This window comes from Antedon bifida, chromosome 3 (assembly GCF_963402885.1).
Source record: "Antedon bifida chromosome 3, ecAntBifi1.1, whole genome shotgun sequence".
Classification (NCBI taxonomy): Eukaryota; Metazoa; Echinodermata; class Crinoidea; order Comatulida; family Antedonidae; genus Antedon; species Antedon bifida.
In genome coordinates this window covers 7,301,107-7,323,656 of record NC_136228.1, presented here as the reverse complement: position 1 = coordinate 7,323,656, position 22,550 = coordinate 7,301,107, and the positions used below count along the sequence as shown (strand labels likewise).

Sequence of the window (22,550 nt, the reverse complement as noted above, 5' to 3'; positions counted from 1 at the left end):
AATTACGTCATGGCAGCGGAAGTAACCAGTTTATTGAGAGAGGGCGCTCTTGTGGTTGCTATAAATATTAAAAATGCCGATTGTGTTTTGTGTTGAAGCGTAAAAATGTCCACAATTTTGTTGTTATTGAGAGCTGACAGTCAGTGTTAATTGTTTGCGAATTGTTATATTGTAAGTGTTTTTTGTTTCTTGTTTCATTTTAGCCTAGGTGAATTGTGTTTCTTTTGTGTAATAAAGTAGAATTTATCTAGCCAAGTTTTAGGCCCAGCAGACGAGACTGTTCTTAGCACTCTCTATCTATCCGTTTGTTGATGTTGTGCCACTTGAGAATGTCGGCCTAGCAGTAGGCCTAGACTAGTGATTTTTTAGATTATATTCTATTCTAGGCCTTTACCTCATCTACTAACTAAATAACTAACTAATGTGTCAATGATTATTGAATGAGGTAATAAGTCAAATGGCAAAATTGGAATTAAAATGAAACAATAATATTTAGGCTAGTAGTAGTACTATACTATTACTAGGCCTAGCTAGCCTACTATAGGCTAGCTATGCCTAAATCTAAGTCTAATTTAGTTAATGAAAGTCAATGGAATGACATTTATTTGTCACTGTAAACTTTTATATTGTATTTGTATATAATTGATTAATATTTATTATATGTTTATAATTGAAATATCTAGGCCTATCCTTACTGTTTTAGTGAATGAAGATGTAATCGTTTGTACAGCAGTGTAAAGATGGATGAGGAGGGAACTGCCTTACTTTCGGATATCGACAATCCTGACCAAACGAATTCAATGAAATTCGAACCTAAAAAAAAGAAATCTAAGACACTTAATCGGTTAAGGTGATAAATTTATAAATTATTATGGTACTAATTATATGAATATTATAAATTATGTGCTAAGTGTTCTGCAAACTTTAGTGAATTTTGTTTACCTGTAAATCATGTAAAGAAATTTACACACAATTGTAGAATGTACTTCACTGACATTTTGCCACATTTATAATTATTATTATTGCTAATAGTACAGCATTTTACTCAATTGAATTTAGAGGAATTCAATGTATGAACTACTCTTTCATCACCATTTTATTTTATTCATATAATAAAAAATTACTAAAACGATGTAAATTTCTTCCACAGAAAGCTAAAAAAGACAAATGGTACGATTTCGCCAAGCTCTGGACTATCACCTCGTCCCCCTGACGACACAGACAAAAATTCTTTAAATGATTCGATAAGCAATCTCGCAAAACACAAGGAACAGAATATTACTAATGGAGATATTGCCAATAATTGTACAAAAAAAGAAAACGAAACTAGTACTCCACTAAAAGTTAACTCTGCTTTTGTTGCTAACGTATATTTTGGCGGTAGTCCGCATCGTCCGTCCCCGCCACCAAAAATTTCCGATGGTAAAAATGATATTGCTGATAAACCTAGACCTGTACCGCGGCGTCGAATCAAGACCCCTCCAATTTCTCAAGAAGATAAATTAATTGAGAAATCAGAGACAAGAATCGAACATTCAGAACCTAAAAAATTTGGTTCAATACCACCTGAAGATCAACCTGATGTGCCATCGAGTGGCAGGAAGTCTACAAGTACTCTGGACATTAGAGAAGGTCTGCCATCAAATAAACCAGTTCCTCCTCCCCCTCGTAAAGAAGAAAGTTTATCAACAGACCTTCATAATTCAGGAAAGACTGATCAGTTAAAAACAGAATGTAACAAACCAGTGTTTGTCTTTGATCCTGCCACGGGTGAGATGGTCGTAAAAAAGACTTGTAAAGACAAAACAAAAACATCACTACCTGTTGTTGATTTAGAGGACAATAGTTCTGAAGATGATCTGGTTATACCTGTAAGAAAGCCAAAACCAAAGACATCTGAACCTCATTTACAAAATGGCTTGCATGCCCAAGAACAAAAGGATACCAAAAGAACTTCTAGCAATATATCGCAAAGTATTATGCCGTTAAAATCATCAACACCTCTTAGGAGTGTACATCAGGAAAATAAAAGTCTTTTAACCAATGATGGCAAGAAGGAGGATACGGAGAGTGATGATGATGTAATCATTGTAAATCTTGGTCAGAAAAATCAGAAAAGAACTACATCTTTACCGCCTGTGGGTACATCAGAAACAGCAAACATTGTGCAGAAGCAAGATGCTAAACCTTTTATCACATCATCACCTCTTCCTGTCAAAGAGGTAACAGAAACTGAATCAGAAATCGTTATAAGGCCTCGAACTGTACCGCCGCAGGAACAAGACAGTCCCAGTCAGGAATCGGGAGTTGAGTCTGATAGATCATCAACCGTTGATGATGAATCAAGTCAACCTGGTACATCGTCAATGAACGACAAACTCCCCCCTATTTATCCAAAACAAACTTTACCAGCTCTATCACAAAATTCATACAGAACTCCATTTAAAGTGGATGAACAACAGCATTCAAAGATCGTGGAAAGAAGTGGTTCTCTGCCATTCTCGGAACCTGTGATGGGAGCAGATGACACTATGTCAATGACAAATAGGTCTTTTATGTCGACTGGTGCCTTACCAACTATCACAACCAAGGCTTTGAAAAACAAGTAAGTTATTTCACATTTCTAAAGCTCTGTCTACACTATCAAACTAGTTTTGACAAAAAAAGTGTGATGTGCCCATGTACAGTATGGTAGTAATATGCCCAAATATGGTAGTGATATGACATCATCATGCCCATATATGGGCACATCACATTTTTTGTCACATAAAGTTTGATAGTGTAAACAGAGATCAATTCTCTCTTTAGTGTGGCATTATTTAACTTTCATTTGAGAACAATACTCTTATTACAAACATTTTTGCTATCTGTGTGTTACAAAGGAGGATGCTAAATGATGACATTCAATGACCATATATCATCTACATTACCTACTGTAGATATTTAAGTAGTACAAATTGGCATTCATAATTAAATGTGCTATTGTAATCAGAAAACATGGACTTTAACCTTGTTGTAAGCATTTAATGAATGTTTATTATCCAAAGGATCACAGCATAGACAATTATCTGATTGAACATTCAGTCCATATGATAATTACCACAGTGTAAAAATAATACTAACAATAACATTAACAATTAATGACAAAATATATGACATTGACAACAATAACACAAGAATTGAAGAAGTATAATAGAAATATGTACTTTATTTTTATGTCTATAATTAATTCTATCTGATTTTTGTAACTTTTACATTTTATTATGTATTGCCTTTTTTCAAACACAATTTATTGCTGAATAATTATGCTGAATATTATTATTATTATGCTATGCCATTGTTTAAGCTCAATCTATACTATCAAATTGTATGATGTGCCCAAATATGGTAATGATATGCCCAAATATGGTCCAGTGATATGACATTTTTTTGTCACATAAAGTTTGATAGTGTAGACAGAGCTTAGGCCTTCATCACAAAGATTAATTTCACCCAACCCACTAGAAAAGGTTGTGCTCCTTCTAGATCCAGACTGTATATAATAGAGAACACATTGTTCATTTAATTGACATTACATTTTTTTTTTCATGTTGTTTATAATCTACGGTACTACAGTAACTGAAATTTTGATAAATAAACATGATCAATCCATCCGTTTATGAATTATCCAATCTGAATTTTACTAGTCAACTAAAAATGATTTCATTTTTATAAAATCTATAAATAACTAAAAATGCAGATTGAACCAATTAGTTGAATTGAATTACATTTTATTAAGCCAAATCTAGTTATCTGCCAATTTTAATGCATAATAAATACATAATTTTTTAAAAAGCTGTAGTCATAATCAAATTAATATAATTTAAGCATGAAGTCATTGTAAAGTTTTGTTTTATACCAGATTTTTTCATTATTTATATAAAATAATGTAATAAATTAAAGGTCAATTTTAGTTACTTGCATTAATCATGTTAAACTTAATATGTCAGTATAATTTTACTGAGGTTTCATAGTAAATAGAACTACAGTAGTACAAGGTTTTCAATTTACTTTGGAATAGAAGTAAAGAAATTATTATTACAATTTGGGATAAAGTGACCGCTTATAGAAGATAATACTGTATTGTCAAGGACGTATTAGGATGTAATTTGGGGATTTGGAAGAGAAAACCTATCCCGGACCCTACTGCTAATAAATTTTTTGTGCATGTTATTCATTCGATCGAAGTATATTGATCGAAACGTCAAGAAACTCACAGTTCTTTTCAAAACTATATGTGGTGTACCGCAAACTTTATATCAACATTTTGATTGCGCCGTGCAAACCTTCAGACATTATATCAACATTATTCATTCTTATGTCAAATTTAAATCAAATAGTAATAATGATTTCATGTTGTCATTATTATCATAGGAGTTATTTGAGTGGAGGACTCCAAGCAACCAACAGCCTTCTGGGTAGAGAAGAGCTTGAGCGTTATTTCCCAGATCGTCAGTTAAAAATATTTATGGCAACATGGAATATGCACAATGAAAAAGTAAGTTTGCTCTTAATGTTAGATTAGAGAGAGAGGAAGCATGGGTGTTGCAAGTGTGTATCCAGGAAAGAGTGGACAGTGCGTGTATGTTGAATTTCACTAATAGCTCATTCAGTGGCATAATGGCTATGAGCGCTCACTGATTAAACCCATGGGCCCCAGAGCTTAGTGGGGCCTAGAGCATGAGCAGCCCAAATGCAACTACCCAGTATTGGAGGGCCCATTAGGAGTGTTATGCCAGGGCCTTTGCCTCATGCATTATTCCACTGAGCTTGTTATGATATTTTATCTGGAGAATAGCGATACACTAGTGCTAGTTGTTTGTAGTAGGACAAGAAACATTTATATATTTCAGAAACTTGCCCATATAGTTTAATAATGTAATGACTTACTTTGTAAAATATGTTATGTGTTCTCTATTCTCAAATCTCCCACTGATTTATTACGGTGACATACACAATAATTAAATTGGGATGTTTTTATGTCTTGTTAGGATATACCAAGTAATCTTGAGGATCTTCTTCTGCCTGATGACACTGTCTTTGTACAAGATATTTATGCTATCGGAACTCAGGAATCTTGCCCAGAAAAGTAAGTACCATTAAATTATTTTTGATAGGTTTTGTCTCTCTTTACCCTTGTTTTTGTTTTATATGAAATTATTCAGCGTATCTTCTGGTATTAAAAGTATTCTGTTTCAAAGATTATGATTGTAAACAACGGCCAGAGATAACATCAAAATATGTAACTAGCAATGCATGGTTGTTTTTTTCTAGACAAGAATGGGAAGTTAACATTCAACAGATTCTAGGCCCCACTCATGTGCTGCTTCATTCAGCGAATCATGGCGTACTAAATCTGCTCATATTCATCCGCCGAGATCTCATCTGGTTTTGTTCTTGTAAGTAAAGATATAAAACAGTTACCTTGTTTTGAGAAATTGAGTATTTTAATTAAAGCTGACCAAGGAGTTGACAAAACTTTCCGAAAGTGAGGGACATTCCAATTGCTACTTCTCCCCCACATGCAAGGGACAAGGAAAACATTCTACTCACTATCCCTTTCCCACCTGCAAGGGATAAGGAAGACATTCTACTCACTATCCCTTCCCCACCTGCAAGGGATAAAGGAGACATTCTAACAACTACTCCTCCCCCACCTGCAACAGACAAGAAAAAAACAATCTACAGTACTTGTTCCCCAACCCCCACCTGCATTTGATATAATATTTAATAATCTGTAATTTCCAACCAAACGTTCAATAAATAACATGATTATATTACAATTACTTTTCAGCTATTGAGGAAGACAGAGTATCTACAAGAGTCGGTTCTATGATCAAGACAAAGGTATTGGACGATGAACTAAATTCATTATTATTCAAGATATTGATTTCTAATTAGATTGCGATTCAGAAACAAAATCTAGATGAAAATATGGATTTGACTAAGTAATCATATTCGCTATTATCATTGTCTTTATTGTCATTGTGATGGGGTTGTCTAAATGGACTTTTTGAAGATGTCCATCTTTTGTGCTACAGTAGAACCCTCTATTGGTGACACCCCTATTAAGGGGACACTTTCCAATGCAAGGAAGGACAGGCAATATTAATTAGTAAATAATAAAAAAAAAAGTAATAATAATATTTTGGCACATATGGCGTTTCATACGTATAAAACATGAGCTCGTATTGGTAGTACTTGTATTTTCAGACAAAAATTGAAACGCGAGTAACATAAAAAAGACAATAACACTACCAACCCCTATTTGGGAGACACTCTGTTCGGTCCCGAAGGAGTCCCCTTAAAAGTGATTCAATTTTTAAAATTCTTTTTCAGGGTGCTATGGCTGTGGCTTTCAATTTCTTTGGTACATCGTTACTATTTATTACATCTCATTTCACCTGTAAGTAACTTCCACAAATCTAAGAGCTACAGTGCAACGCTAATGTAGAGTTTTAAGTAGTAGTGAAGCTGTAGCTTGACATGCTTGCCTTCCAATCCCAAAGTCAATGGTTCAATCCTGACCTAGGTCCGGGGTTTAATCTTGACCAAGTGCTGGGGTAGTAACTCAAGATTATTTTTAATAATTTTTCAATTGATTTCCTACATTTCACTGTTGTTGTTGTCAACAGCCGGAGATGAGAAATTAAAAGAACGTATTTTGGACTATGAGAAGATCATTACAACTCTACAACTACCAGTGAAAGATTCACCCATCAGGCCTTATAACAAAAGCAGCAGTGAGTAATAATATCATTACTATCTCATCTTTATTATCATTAATATTGTCATTGTCATTATTATCATATTGTTTTTAAGATATTTATTATTGTCATCACTGTCATCATCATAATATGTCATTGTCATAATATTATCTTTGTTGTCATTGACAATGGCATCACAGACAGAATGAAATTTATCAACCAAAAAATATTTTTCTTCATAGCTGATGTGACAGCCAAGTTTGACTGTGTTTTTTGGTGTGGTGACTTCAACTTTCGAATTGACCTTCCCAAGGAACGAGTTGAGAAGTGGATATCAAATATGAAGAAAAAAGATGAACCAAACTTTAACAAACTCTTAAAGGAGGACCAACTTATTAAGGAAATGAAACGAAGTAAGTGACAATGTTAGTATTAAGTAACAATGTTAATAAGTGGCAATGTTAGGAAGTGACAATGTTAGGAAATGAAACCATTAACATTGTCAATTTAGTGACAATGTTAGTATTAAGTAACAATGTTAATAAGTGGCAATGTTAGGAAGTGACAATGTTAACATTGACAATTTTAGTGACAAGGTTAGGAAGTGAAACCATTAACATTATCAATTTAGTGACAATGTTAGTATTAAGTGACAATGTTAATAAGTGGTAATGTTAGGAAGTGACAATGTTAACATTGTCAATTTAGTGATAATTTAGAAAGTGACACTGTTAACATTGTTTAATGTTTGTAAGTGACAATGGTAGTAAGTAACAATGTTAACATTGTCAATTTAGTGACAACGTTAGGAAGTGAAACCATTAACATTATCAATTTAGTGACAATATTAGTATTAAGTGACAATGTTAATAAGTGGTAATGTTAGGAAGTGACAATGTTAACATTGTCAATTTAGTGATATAAATTTAGAAAGTGACACTGTTAACATTGTTTAATGTTTGTAAGTGACAATGGTAGTAAGTAACAATGTTAACATTGTCAATTTAGTGACAATGTTAGTAAGTGATGATGTTAGTGACAATATTAATAAGTGACAAGTTTAATGGTAAGTTACAATGATAATATGTGGTAATAATGTGAAAATGTTAACACGTTCACTGCCACGGCGTATTTATACGTCAAAAATTGCGTGTCGCTACTTGCCAAGACGTAATACTACGTCAAAATCGTAGCACTTTTGTATTGTATGTAGAATCGCTGGCAGTGGTGATTGGAACAGGAATTATCGCATGGCAGTTTATGAATGATGTACGTAAACGATAATCTAAAAATAAATGTCATATGTTTGTTTGTGTTTATTCCCTCATGCATTGAATATGGTTGATACGATGGCGCCCTCACACTCAATATAATCATCTCAAACATGTCATAAATTGCGCTAATAGTAAATAAAAATAATAATGCACGTGGACAATGACGTATGAGCGTGGACAATGACGTATATGAACAGTTTGACCGATTTTAGCGCGGAAAATCCCCGACGTATATTTACGTTCCTGGCAAAGTCAATAAAATTGTTGGACCATTGCCAGTGACGTATTTATACGTCTCAACGGTTTTTCCCGCCATCGTATTTTGAATGACATCATGATAGTCTGTGACCAGATGTTACACTTTCAAACTGTAATTTAATATGTAAACGGGACTTGGCACTGGGACAGAAATTACGGAAAATGCCTTGGCAGTCAATGTGTTAATATATGAGTGACAATTACATGGTATTTTGGGGACATTTTTCAGAAGAAGTTTTTAAAAACTTTAAAGAAGATGAAATCCGGTTTTTCCCAACATACAAGTTTGATCTGACAACTGACGAATATGACACATCAGTAAAAGCAAGAGTTCCATCCTATACTGTGAGTAGTTACCCTTTTTTTTATTGTTAATTTGTTTTGTTCTGGGTGTTTGATTTGTTTGGACATATCCATCATTACATATATTGACTATTTCTATTTTTAATTATTTCATTTTTATCAGATTTGTTTGCATTTCATTTTTTTTATTAATTTCAAAGGGATATAATTCTAAACATTCCTAACAAGTTTTGAAATATCCATTTACAGGATCGAATTTTATATCGATCAAGAAAGAAAGACGATGTAACAGCTCATGTATACAATTGCTGCGAAACAATCAAAATTTCAGATCATCGTCCTGTTTACGCTATCTTCTCTGCGAAGATTCGTCCTGGACGCCACGATATGCCGACAGGGGGCGGACAGTTTGCAAGGAATGTGTTTGTAGAGGGCAACAAACGGAGAGCAGAAGCGTTGAGGAATGAGAAAACTAGTTCTGTATGTGTTATTCTTTGACGTCTGTTTCACACTCAGATTCTTGGTACTGTTCACAGGCAAATTCTATAATACAGAGTCACATATGAGTCACATGTGGAGCCTGTGTTTAGGTTTAGTATATGATACACCGTACAGACAGTATTCTTTACAACTGACAGTACATTTATTATAATAACTTATTATTTAGTGTGGTTAAAGTGTTAGAATATGTGCTTAATAAATGATGTTTTATTACAATTTTATTGTTCAACTCAAACTTATCAATATAGAAGAGAAATGTTATGTGTAAAAATGATAAATTATTTTATAAATACAAAGTAAAACAGGCATAATATTGTTAAACTTAATATTTCATAATTAATATAATTATCAAGACATTTTGCATTACTTTTTGTTATTACATTCTTACGCTTAGGAAAGTGATTTTTATATACAGTGCATAATCTGAAAATGCCTATGCAAAGTTATGTTTTATAGCTAGTGTTTTGTATTTAACCACCTGTATTTTATGATCTTATTACCATGGCAGACACCTTGATTTAATGTGCTTTCGTGTATATGAAATATGTAAATTATGTATAAAGTAAATGTAAATAATGTTAAATATTTATGAAATAGGACATTGGTAATAACAGTATAATATGGTTAGAATGTGCTTGCATGGCACAACACCAGGAGACCACTACGCGATTTTTATTATTATGCATTGATTTATGCTCATGCATATTCATATTTTTTTTAAATCGGCAACAAATCAAAGTGTTTCATGCTAATAGATTTAACTGGAGTCAAACCCACACATTGATGTTGTGGTAGGTTCTGTAACTACACCAAAATGTGTTGTTGCAGAAGAAAACAATGCCTCAATCGGTCCTACTAAACAACACATACCACAACGCTTGGCCAACATAACAATACCACCCACGCTTAAATAGTGTAGGCAGTTAACGCACTTTAGTACTCTAGAAGGGAGTATTTAAGAGGCTCACTAGGTTCTGGTTTGATTGTAACATGCATCAGCGCACGTAGGAATCGGGGAATGCGTGTGGTACTATTTACCTATATTATATGTGGAGTGTGGTGTTTAATAGGACCCTTGTCCATTGCTCTTAGGTCGTATGGCCTATGTCATGCAATTATTAAATCTCTAAATTTTAAATGTTGTATAAATGTATAGATTTTGGAACATATGACATTTTTGCAATTTGTATGATTGTATTTTAAGCGTAATTCCGACACCTTGTTTCTAAATTTTATCTATTTAACAATAGCTTTAATACATTCCTAACATGTATTACCACTGCATATATTGATGTTTATACAGTATTAATGTATTCTGAAATTTTATTTTATTTTAATTGGCCCAATGTAAAGCTCTGTCTACACTATCAAACTTTATGTGACATACTGTGTATTACTGTCGGAACCCTATTAAGAGGACAAGGGCTTTAGTTAGGGCCTATATAATATATATATATAGGCCTATATATTCAATCATTACATTTCTTGTTAAGGAGACATATTCAAGACCCAACTAAATAGAGGTTGGATGTAGTGTACATTCGCCGTTTGTTTCACGAGAAAGTGTCCCATTAAAAGGTTGCCCCAAATAGGAATCGTTCTACTGCATTTATTATTATTTTGATAATTCTCAAAACAGTATAAACCGTGATATATTGGTTGATTACTTCATTTATAGTATAATATATCTTCAATGCTGTGCAATTTTTATTATTTTATGCTTATATTCTGCATGTATTTGTCTAGCGTCAGAAAAATAAACAAGTTATAACGTCTTGCCCAAATTTTAAACTGGTTTTTTTGTCTTTATCTGTCTGTACTGTATTATTTAGCATTCTATTAATGCAATACAATACAAATATAAAATGAATCAAAAAACAAGTGTGAAAACGTCATTGTTATTTTACATTTGCAACTTTATTTATTCATCTTCGGGACAAGACTACTAAAGGAACGATATGGTACCTGCCGCGTTTCCCGACCATGCCATCTCGAACTATATTAAACCATGGACCTATAAATTAGTTCCATGATTAAACCATGGACAATAAGTTATTTCGCCATGATGAAACTCAGATTGGTTTTATTATATTTGCTTTATGATGATAACGTATTCGTCACGCTCTATGTTGAATGGTTCAGTAGTCGTTATTGGTGCATGCCGTGTAGGTGCATTCATAAAACTGAAGACGGAAATAAACTAAAATTTGAATAATTTTTTCAGTTCTTTTTGTTGTCAGCAATTCACCCAGAGGTATGTAAACCTAGTTTATCAAGTTAGTCGTTGTGAAGCTTTGATTTTTAGCAAAAAGTTGACGCATTATTTGCTAGCTTCCACCTCCTATTTCAAGTACACTTCATACAAGTAAGCCTGCAAGAGGACTAATATACAGTAAATCGTTTCTACTATTCATTGGTATTAATATTTTCAGAAGGTAAGTTTTAAAACTACACTTAGGTATTTCCGTCTACAAACAGGCTCCACAACTTAAGGCTGGACTCACGACAAAACTTTGTTTAACTAAGGAAATCTAACAACAGGACACTGAGCTCGCCTCGTCAACATAGGAAATCGTAACAGTCCTAATTTGATCTTAAGTCTGGCTGCGACAAATACCAAATGTACTCCGTACTGTCTGTTAATGGGCATGGAATTGATCGTGTCGCAACCAAAGATAAACCCTCTGATCTCCATAGCTCATCATCCTGTTGCCTTGGTTTAACTGCATGTGATGATGGTTATCGCTGGCAGTGAATTGTATTATAGTGCCTAGTATTGTTTAAGGAACTCGTGAGACAGATTGTTTTCCTCTAGCTCTTTTTATCTCAAAAGCTAGCTCTGTCTACTATCAAACTAGTTAGACAAAAAAAGTGCGATGTGCTAAATTATGGTAGTGATGTGCCCATATACAGTAGTGATATGACATCATCATGTCCATATATGGGCACATGACATTTTTTGTCACATAAAATTTGATAGTGTAGACAGAGCTTTAAGTATAAATCATCAGCACTACTATATTAATGTTTTTACTACAGGGTTATTGTTTGCAATTCACTCATGAATAACGAGCAAACAATTAAATATAGAGAGCTTTCGATTTGGGACGACCTATGACATACGCCTACACGTATTGGAATTTATTTCTATTTTAACATAATTATTATGATTTGTATTTGTATAATATAAGAAAAAATTAAAATAAAGCTCTGTTTACACTATAAAACTTTGACAAAAAAGTTTTATGTCATGCCCAAATGGTAGTGACATGCCATTACCGTGTCCATATATGGGCACATCACATTTTTCGTTACATAAAGTTTGATAGTGTGAACAGAGCTTTAGAAGTGTGTTCATTCTCAGTTGAATTGAGAGGCATAAATGTTTATTTTATTTGTTTGTCGCATAGTTTTCACAAAACCAACGTTATCATTGATTATGTTTGTTGTTTTCCTTTAGATGTCTGCTGGCGAAGCATTTGTTCGATTATCTGGAAGCTCTGAGAAGAAAATGTGTTCGGCTCATGATGACAATGTACTGAAATACTTCTGTTCCACCTGTAAGAAGTCCCTTTGCACAGATTGTTATCGTATTCTAGATTGCTATACCAAAGGTCATGACGTCATCCCAATGAAGGATGCTGAAAATAATTTAAATGAAAAAGCTAAAGATGCGTTAAAGAGTGCGGATGATGTTATCAAAATTCTAGAAAGAAAACTGGATGCGATTGTTGTTCAAGAAACAAAATATAATCACCAGTTGGATTTATGCAAAGAAGCCATCGAAATGCAAAGGAGAGTAGCCATTGAACATATCAACGAAGATCATAAAAGGTTGTCAAAGCAATTGGGACATTTAAAAGAGAGAAAGGATCGTGCAAAAGCCAAAGACCTCGAAGTTTTTGACACAATGAAAAAAGAAGTTCAAGAGATGACTACAAAAGTTAAAGCAACAATGAACGACCCAGAACAAACAGAAACACTCACGTCTCTTACAACAGAGATTAAAGACTTTAAGGATGAGGTTACACGAAGAGATGATGATCCGCAGAAGGGAAATATTTTACCGAAGTTTATTTCGTCCTCGCAACTTCTAGATGTGATAAAAACACAGGGTCTTGGAGAAATTATCAATGTTAATGACTTGTATAAGGTTGATGGAAAACAAATTACAGTTACCAAAGGACAGCCATTTATGATTAGAGTGAATAAAAGCGGGAAAGTTGCTAAGAGTTTAGGCAGCGGCTCTTCGGATGATGATGGATTGACTGCTATCTTAAAGAATTATCCAAGCATAGAGTGTGCTGAGGTTAAATACCGAGGTGATGGAGAGTACAACATCATAGGTAAATGCAGTGAAGAAGGAAGGTGGGAAATGAGACTTACGACTGGCGATGCGCACATTGAAGGTTCACCATTTGACGTCAAAGTTGAAGACGAGATGTATGAAATACATACAATTGACAATATCTCATACTTCAAGAAAGACAAAGGCGGACAAGTAACAGATGTACTACTTGATAAAAATGGCCACATCTTAGTATCGAGCTACAGTAATTATATTTTGAAGTTTTCCAAATCGGGTTCGTTTGTTGAAAAGGCAACAGTTCCACGTGACAGAGAAGTTGTACGGATGCATCGTGTTGGTTACTGTGACATGGTTTATAGTGAATATACAAAAAGATGTGTTGTAGTCTGTAATTATGCATTGAAAAAGATCCGCTCATTTGGTAAAGGGACATTGAAATATCCGATGGGGCTAGCAGCAAACAATGCGACGGATGTTTTATATGTGGCCGACAGTGAGGCTCATTGTGTGTTTAAATTTAATATCAAAGATGGGGAAAGTCTTGGTAAAATAGGAGCAGGTAAATTATCCAAACCATATGACGTCACGTTAATGAAAACAGGTCATGTGATCGTAGCTGATTATGAAAGTAGCAGACTACAAATGTTTGATTCGGATGGTAATTACATACGTGTATTTGTCGAAAAGGGAAGAGAAGATGGTGAGGTCATAGCTCCATGTGGCGTGGTCACAGATATCAATGACAATATCGTGGTAGCAAGTAATCATAAACTACAACTATTTGATAAAGATGGCGCTTTCATAAAGCGAATAGATCACAAAGATGATGGGTTAGATACTCCGTTTGGGATTACAGTAATTGCAGGGAGACCAAGAAGAAAAGTAGCGGTTGCTAATCACGGGGCAAACAATGTTAAGATCTATACATACTAGGCACAACAATCTTCCTTTTAGACAGGAAGATAACTTATGTGTGTTAAATGTTGTTTATAACTTGTAGACTTAGACTCATTTATTCATTTTTAATTTGTATATTTTGTGTTGATTCCAAGCATTAATAATTACTTTGTTTATAAATAATATGTGTCTAAACTTATTCAAACATTTCATTATCAATCACTGGCCATATGTTTCAATGATATTTATAATTGAATAAATACCTCATTAAAAATGTATGTTTCCACCCACTGTGCTTTTTTGCCTGTTTGTGTATATTAGATACCATTATCTCAACAATTTAAAGATAGTTGGTTGTTTGGCGCCACATTACGTAACATATTGATAAAAAAAGTTAAAGAATTGTCATACTATAGAGGGCGTACTTTAAAATGGCGACTCGCATGGTAAGGGTACATGCGAAAAATTGCATAAGATTATCTGGGGGAAAGACAGATTTTAAAAGGTTAGTTTAAACAATTAAAGTATGTAATGGGATATATTTAATATTGTAAATGTGTGAAATGATTTTATTCCTATCTTCTTCTGGCTAAACAGTTTTTGAGACTACTACTAGCCAGGCTGCTGCTCGGCCACATCTCTACCTAGGCTACCACTACTACTAGTACTACTACTAGGCATCCTATCCATCATCGATCGTCATAGCCCACATCATATCGACATCGCATCGTGCAGCATGATGCAAGCACAGAGTCAAAGTGACACTAGGCCTAGCGCTGCCTATATATATACAATCCACCATCCACATGCCTAAATATTGTCCGATTGATGTTGTCAGATGTTTCTGAAGTTAATTTTACTCAATAAATTATAAATAATACATAGGCCTAGAGCTATGCGTAAATAATAATATTAATAAAATAATGATTTTAATATTTTTAAAGATAAAGATGTAGCTAGGCCTATTGTATAATTGTCCCCCAAAAACATGAAAAATGAAAATCTGACTTTGAATAGGTCATTTTGTAGTTTAAAATGTTGATTTTTAATATTAAACATAAATATTACTAAAACTGCTGTTTATTCAAATGTTTATTATTATGTTTTATTCCTAGATGCCGAATTACTGGTCTTCGTCGTTCCTTCTGCAGTTCTTATGGACAGGCTGGTAAAACGTCATTATGCCATCCCCTTCCCGGGACACCAAGTCCAGTGTATGCCACAGTAACAGATAATTCTTATGAAACACATGTAACTACCCTGGAAAATGGCATGAGAGTGGCTTCACAGAATATGTTTGGTCAGTTTTGTACAGTGGGTGGTAAGTTAGAATCATGCTGTTAAACTTGTCATTCTTTCTTGAAAGCCAGTGGCCGTATTCACCAATCACACTTAAGCGAGATATTTCCCTTAAATTTTATGTATTTCCCTTAAAGACCCCTTCCCTGCTATTTTGGCCGTTTTTTGGAAAATAATACATATATATCACTTTAAAAACATTAAAACATGTCATTCCTTGTCTTAAATGTACGTTTTATGGTAAATTATGATAAAAAGTGAGAAACAATGCACTACCTAAGTAGCTCGCGGCGATCGACCTCTTGTGGACGGTCTTAGGCCTAGCCTAGCTAGGCTTAGTTTTGTAGGCCTAGCTGGTAAACATCGGTAACGTACGAACATCGTACGCTAGCTATATACCTAGCCTGACGTTGTATAGTTGCTGCATTAATTGTCTTTCTATTTTTGCCAGACTCCGTTGATACAAATTGGGGAAAACCCGGTATTTTCGCTGAAAAGTTAGGAGTCTTCCATTTGTTTTGGCCTCACGATCGATCGAAAAGTGGGCGAATTACAGGTGAAAAACAAACATATCAATCCGCGCGCAATGCATTTTGGGATTTATAGCGGGCCGCTATAATTATTAGAATCGACTTATTTTTCACATTTTTAACCGTTTAAAGACGAAAAAAGTTATCGCAATAGGACCATATAGTATTATTTTTACATTAAATATAGTTTGTGATCTTAAATTAGATCTAAAAAACGTAGGGAAGGGGGCTTTAAATTAAATCGTATTCACTTAGATAGGAAATTTTTTTAATTAAGGGTAAGTGTTTCCCTTAGCCTATAAATAAGTGTGAATGGTGAAACGGCCACAGGTTTTTTGTTATTTTTTAATCTCCCCATTCTCTGGTAGCTCAATGTAATCTTCATTCAGTATTGTTATATCTTTCTTTTAGTTATTACAGTAATTCCATTCCCCCCTGGTTTACCATATTTACCAATTACAATTATGATTGAAAATGTTCATCTGGTTTGAAGATACGGTATTTAAATAACAATTACAATTATTTTTTAGTTTTGATTGATTCTGGGTCAAGATTTGAGCTACCTTACACATCTGGGATTTCCCACTTTCTTGAAAAATTAGCCTTTGGTGTAAGTACTGTATACTATTAAAACCATTGTTTGTTTAAAAGCAGAGCTGCTCATATCATGATTATGCATGAGGGATTTCCATTAATTTATAGACACGTTTATTTATTATTTATTTATTCTGGGTGATCTCTCCAGTAAAAGACTGGTCTCCCAGTTATGATCAGTGGCTGTGTGTGACAGTAAATGTGTGATGTACTAGTACATCGGGGTAACTCCTTACTTGTCTTGAAAGATGTACTAGGTTCTTTAAAGTGCACATGAGCTACATGTGTGCACTGTACATAGTCTTTATCCGAGAAGACTCTTCTACCACCAGAACCATGGAGCAAGTAAGCCTTGTCGATGTTTTGGCTTCCTAATTACTGTTCCGCTGTCTTAACTGCTTAACATTAACTGCTTTAACAGCCACTAGTTCAAGTTGATAAATCTATTAAAATTGTGTTTAATATGAAAACAATTAATATTTAATTAGTTTTCACTTTTTATTTATAGTCTACAGAAAAATTTGAAGACAGAGATGAGATTTTACAACGATTGGAAGCTTACGGTGGAATTTGCGATTGTCAAACATCTAGGTCTGTATGCCAATGTAAATGTATATTTAGTTAATTGAACATGGTGAATAGATTAGTACAATAAAATAGTCTATTTAATGCCTATCTTACTTGGATAAACCAACAATAGCCCATGCTCTCCCGAGGGGGAGCTATGATACGAACAGATTAAGGTTTGTATGCCAGTTTAATTTTAATGTATAGTTAGTTAATTGAACATGGTGAATAATGACATTTTATGAGTCTATTTCATGCCTATCGTACCTGGATAAACCAACAATAGCCCATGATCTTCTGAGGAGCGGATATGGGAAGATAAAAGTTAAACTCAATACAGTATATAGATTTTCTTATATTTATGTTTAGGGATACAATGGTGTATGGCATCTCAGCAGATAGAGAAGGACTAAATGAGGTCATTGACATATTGTCAGAAGTTGTACTTCGACCAAAAATAACAAGTTCAGAGGTGAGGCAGTTTAAAACTTTTAAGAGTGTGCTCATCAACAAACTGCTATTGCTATTGGTAAAGAAAGAATAAACCACTGTAATTGTTATGAGGCTCTTTGACCATACTTTTGAAAAATAATAATTCTTTTAAAATGTGTATCTTGTACTTTTTTAGCTTGATGATGTCGGTATAGGCATACGGTTTGAATTGGAAGACCTTGAAATGAGGCCAGATCCAGAGCCACTACTCACAGAGATGATTCATGCAGTAAGTCCATTAAAAAATGTATCTCTGATGTTGTTTTTAGTTTTGCCAGACATAACTACTGTGGAGTAGTAACCATATACAGTATGGACGTTGGATAACTAATCGTGAGTTTGAATCCAACTCTCACATTGCTTGTATCCTTAGGCAAGACACTTTACTTATGTTTGCCTCTCTCCACCCAGATGTATAAATGGGTACCCGGTTAGGTCAAGACACAACTTAGCGCTGATTACTAGCTGCATTATGAGAGTATGTTTCCATACATGTTTGATCCAAAAATGAACGGGGTAATAATGTGCAACACAAGCATTGTGCATTAAGCACTCTATAAGAACGAATATTATTATTATGGTTATTGGGCTTAGACATTAACATGTTGGGTCTTCCTCAATTTTTTTAGGCTGCTTTTAGAAATAATACACTTGGCCAACCTAAATTTTGCACCGAAGAAAGTCTTGCCAAGATCAGCAACGAAACCATAATGCAATTTCTCAATGTTCATCACACGCCGTCGCGGATGGTACTAGCTGGTGTCGGGATGGAACATGAGGCTCTGGTGGATCTGGCAAAAACGCATTTTCTCGGAAGCTCTGTTGCATGGAACACGGAAAAGATCCACCAACTTGGTGGTAACATTGATAGATCAATGGCACAATATACTGGAGGGGTACAAAAGGTAATGGCTGAAACACACAAACTGGCTGGTCCATAATTACTTTTTCCTTTCAATAAGAGCATTTTGATTTATTTATGTTTTTCAAAGAATCTGAAAAGTACGTACACAGTAATAAATTCATAGAACTGGCTTTGACCATTGTATGTCTAGTCTATGATGATTATACAGGGGACACCTTCTGGACCCAATAAAATGTCCCCTTAATACTGGTGAGCCATGAATAGAAGTGTCCCAAAGGAGGGGTTCTTGTGTATAATCTTTTATTTGTTTTTTTGTAGGTTGAGAGGGACATGTCTAACATAGCACCAGGCACCCCAATACCAGAACTAGTCCATCTTGTCCTAGGCCTGGAAAGTTGTGGTCATCAGGACCCAGATTTTGTAGCTTTTGCTGTTCTTAACATGTTAATGGGAGGAGGTGGATCATTTTCTGCAGGGGGGCCTGGCAAAGGCATGTACACACGATTATACTTAAATGTGTTAAATCGGTACCATTGGATGTACAGCGCCACCGCAGTTCATTACAGCTACGAGGATAGTGGAATATTTTGTATTCACGCCAGCACCCCACCATCAATGGTGAGTCATGATACTGAACAGCGCTACACTATCAAACTTTATGTGACAAAAAAATGTGATGTGTCCATACAGTATATGGACATGATGATGTCATAGCACTTCTATATTTAAGAATATCACTACTATATTTGGACACATCATTTTGTCAAACTAGTTTGATGTGTAGACAGTGCTTTAAATATTAAAAGATCTTTTTCTTTTATTATTGATGTATGGTGCAAAAAAATCATTGTTGTGTCATAATAAAACAGTATTTTATCTGTTCCGTTTTTTAAAGTAAGGAACCAAATTGTGTTTAAATATAAAAAGAATTCATTTTGTGTGAAATTTTTGCTTATTTTTCTCACAAGATTAATTACTTTACATATTTTTAAAATCTGAATTACATCCATCTTCGTTCCCCAGCTTAAAGATTTAGTTGAAGTATTGACAAAAGAGTTTGTAAAGATGGCTGGTCGAGTAGAAGATGTAGAGCTTGATAGAGCCAAGACTCAACTCCAGTCAATGCTAATGATGAATCTGGAAGCTAGGCCGGTGGTGTTTGAAGATATTGGCCGACAGGTGCTTGCCACAGGGGCCAGGAAGCATCCAGAAGAGTTCTGTGAAATGATAGGTACAGCCTTTTTTTGTTACACTATTATGTACTTAATGTTAATTGCATAATTTCTACCTCATGATCACACTATAGTGTGAGAAAAAATAAGGACAACTATTTTTGAAATGAGGATGATAAATGAAATGTGGTAAGAACAGGGCATGTTGTCAATAAATAATCCAGAGGCGGTAGATGTCACATTGTTACAGATATACAGATTAATTTTTTTGTATACATTATTGTCCCCTTTTGCCTACCATCTTGAAAGGAAAGCTCGCTATATACTTTATCTCAGTATAATGTTTAATTTTTATCTGCTTTCACTATTGTTATTTTCTTGCAGGCAAAATTTCAGCAGAGGATATTCAAAGAGTTGCGAATCGAATGTTACAATCCAACCCATCAGTTGCTGTCCTTGGAGACCTGAAATATTTGCCATCATACAACGACATTCAGGCTGCGTTTGCTAGTAACGACGGCAGTTTACCGCGCTCTAAACTTGCATCAATCTTTAAACGATAATAGATAGTTATTGAAATACCTATGTTTAGCCTATAGTACTGTGTCTATAATTTGGCCAGTATCATAGGCAAATTCTGTAATACAGTGTTACATATAACTAACCTAACCCATGATACAGGTATTATATGTGATGCATATGATACACTGTATTATAGAATTTGCCTACAATACTTGGGCCAGATAATGCCATATGTGGAGATACAAAGAATCAGGTGTTATGTTTTATATATATCTCATAAACAAAATAAAATGCATTAATTAGTAAAAACCAACATTAAAAAAAAAAAGAGTAGAAGTCAAGTAAAACTAGTAATGGTAACATAAATAGACATTCATATTTGGTACAGTGTATGAATAGCCAATTATTTTCAGTGTTACAGAACACCTTGTACCATATTTTTGTTTTATACTTTATACTGTCCAGAAGACAACACATTTTTTGTGAACTATTATTATTAGAATCAATTTTTGCAGATTATTGAATTGTCTGTCACTTTTCTTACTATCTTATGTGCCTTTTTATTAGTGAAATATTTGAAATAAGATTTAATTTGTTCATTTAAAATGTTTCTTTTTGGCCAGAATTTGGTTGTATTGTTTATATCCTAAATTTGAATGTTTATGACTCCAATAAGAGACCACTTCTTTTTGCCACTATGTAATCATGTGTGCACTAATTATAATTCGGACAAGGATTTTTTTTTTACACTTTTATATTATTACGACCAATTAAGTTTGAAATATTTATTAAATATGTAAACAAAAACATCGTTACATATTAAAGCTACGTACTTCCATATGTTTTAAACATTTGAACATATGACAAATTACTGCAATCTGAATGAAATTAAATACATTGATGATTAATCTGCAATTCTCGTAACCTGGCCTAATTACCATATTCATTGTTTAGTTCCCACACTGTCAAACTATTGTGTGAGAAAACCAGTGGAGCGGCAAACCGTTAACCTGTTTTACACATCTAAAACGTTTGAAAGAAATAATTATTGTAAAAAAAGTAATAATATTAAGTGTGATACATCTCAAAATTGCTGCTTACGAGCTAGTCATGCTATGTGGATTTTTATGGTGAGTGTGTTTAATTCGTTTTTCTTCATATTCTGAGGCCGAGTATAGCTGATGATAAGTAGGCTCTCAGGCTCTGTCTCAGCTCTGTCTGGTAGTAGAAACCGATCAGGTTCCACCTGTTGTATTAAATGAAATTTATATTAGCGTGTGCATTAAATTTATTTCAAAGAAAAGCAAATGCATGACCGTTTATTTAGTGGCGTGTCTTGTTATTTGAATTTTACCAAATGTATGTTACTTTTTTTTATTCTTACAGTAATCTGTAAAAAAAATATTTTTATTAAAAAAAAATGTTATCTCATTCAGTCTGTAAAAAGGTTTGCTTTCCCAACTTCATTTTTATGATTTATATTACATGGTAACATTTTTGTTTACCTTCCTGCAGTTTCATTACTGTACTATTTTTTCTTTATATAAATATTGAAATAAATTAAAAAGAATCATATTGTGTTTTTTTTTTATGATTTAAAATAACCTTTCCCAGTGTATTTAGCAGGTTTTGGATGAAAATGTGTGAAATTAATGAATCGGATATTTATGTAATTTAGTGTTTATTTTATGGAACTTGGTCTATAGCAATTATGATAGGCCTACCAGTGCACACCGTAGATTTAAAAGAAGTCAAATAGGAATTTGCTGTTTACACCTCAGTAGTTCATATCTAACTGTTGGCTACTCAAGCATATAATTGAAATAATTGTGAATCTTGAGGTATTCCCCTCTCCATTGTATGACTGTGCATTGTTTATTAATGGTTGTTTACTCACAAGGAAGTGTTACTATAGAAACATAACTAAATTCAAAACCCACTGTTTACATTTGGCATATTCGGTTGTTGAGTTTTATAGTTCCCTGAAAAACAGTAGTATTTAAGTATTTCAGTTTGTACTCAGCAAACAACTTATAATTACCTAAGGCTTACAATTGGACTAATAAAAGTAGGCCTAAATAACAGAGTGTTAAAGCAAAATAAAGTTAGTTACCCAAACAAATATTTCTTTAAAACCCTTATAAGTTATAATATACACTATTAAAATAATCTATATTCACAACCATAAAAATGTTCTTCCATTTACCAATTAGCCTAATTT

General features: G+C 33.8%; 2 protein-coding genes across 3 annotated transcripts; both read left to right on the top strand.

Moving 5' to 3' along the window:
* Positions 1 to 51: 51 nt before the first annotated feature.
* LOC144838820 (uncharacterized) lies at positions 52 to 10,873 on the top strand. Of its 2 annotated transcripts, none has more exons than XM_078694317.1 (12): positions 52 to 171; positions 704 to 850; positions 1,151 to 2,605; positions 4,414 to 4,537; positions 5,031 to 5,128; positions 5,314 to 5,438; positions 5,834 to 5,886; positions 6,379 to 6,445; positions 6,675 to 6,782; positions 6,989 to 7,159; positions 8,508 to 8,623; positions 8,831 to 10,873. In XM_078694317.1, exons 2-12 carry the CDS (start codon positions 741 to 743, stop codon positions 9,077 to 9,079), a joined length of 2,676 nt encoding a protein of 891 aa, XP_078550443.1. In that variant the 5' UTR covers positions 52 to 171; positions 704 to 740; the 3' UTR covers positions 9,080 to 10,873. The 2 variants fall into 2 exon arrangements, with proteins under 2 accessions (XP_078550443.1, XP_078550444.1); XM_078694318.1 differs by having other exon boundaries at positions 684 to 850.
* Positions 10,874 to 14,718: 3,845 nt separating this feature from the next.
* Positions 14,719 to 20,848, top strand: LOC144837616 (mitochondrial-processing peptidase subunit alpha-like). Its single transcript, XM_078692809.1, has 10 exons — positions 14,719 to 14,793; positions 15,404 to 15,609; positions 16,648 to 16,727; positions 17,220 to 17,302; positions 17,648 to 17,750; positions 17,907 to 17,999; positions 18,400 to 18,675; positions 18,954 to 19,253; positions 19,659 to 19,866; positions 20,192 to 20,848. Exons 1-10 carry the CDS (start codon positions 14,720 to 14,722, stop codon positions 20,368 to 20,370), a joined length of 1,602 nt encoding a protein of 533 aa, XP_078548935.1. The 5' UTR covers position 14,719; the 3' UTR covers positions 20,371 to 20,848.
* The last annotated feature ends 1,702 nt before the right edge of the window (positions 20,849 to 22,550 follow it).

Excerpts from the sequence above, each read along its gene's own strand:
- LOC144838820 (XM_078694317.1), top strand. The coding sequence starts at position 741 with ATGGATGAGGAGGGAACTGCCTTACTTTCGGATATCGACAATCCTGAC. Across the intron at positions 5,129-5,313 it reads CAGGAATCTTGCCCAGAAAA|ACAAGAATGGGAAGTTAACA; the intron begins GTAAGTACCATT and ends GTTTTTTTCTAG. Across the intron at positions 6,446-6,674 it reads TATTACATCTCATTTCACCT|CCGGAGATGAGAAATTAAAA; the intron begins GTAAGTAACTTC and ends TGTTGTCAACAG.
- LOC144837616 (XM_078692809.1), top strand. The coding sequence starts at position 14,720 with ATGGCGACTCGCATGGTAAGGGTACATGCGAAAAATTGCATAAGATTA. Across the intron at positions 18,676-18,953 it reads ATACTGGAGGGGTACAAAAG|GTTGAGAGGGACATGTCTAA; the intron begins GTAATGGCTGAA and ends GTTTTTTTGTAG. Across the intron at positions 19,867-20,191 it reads AGAGTTCTGTGAAATGATAG|GCAAAATTTCAGCAGAGGAT; the intron begins GTACAGCCTTTT and ends ATTTTCTTGCAG.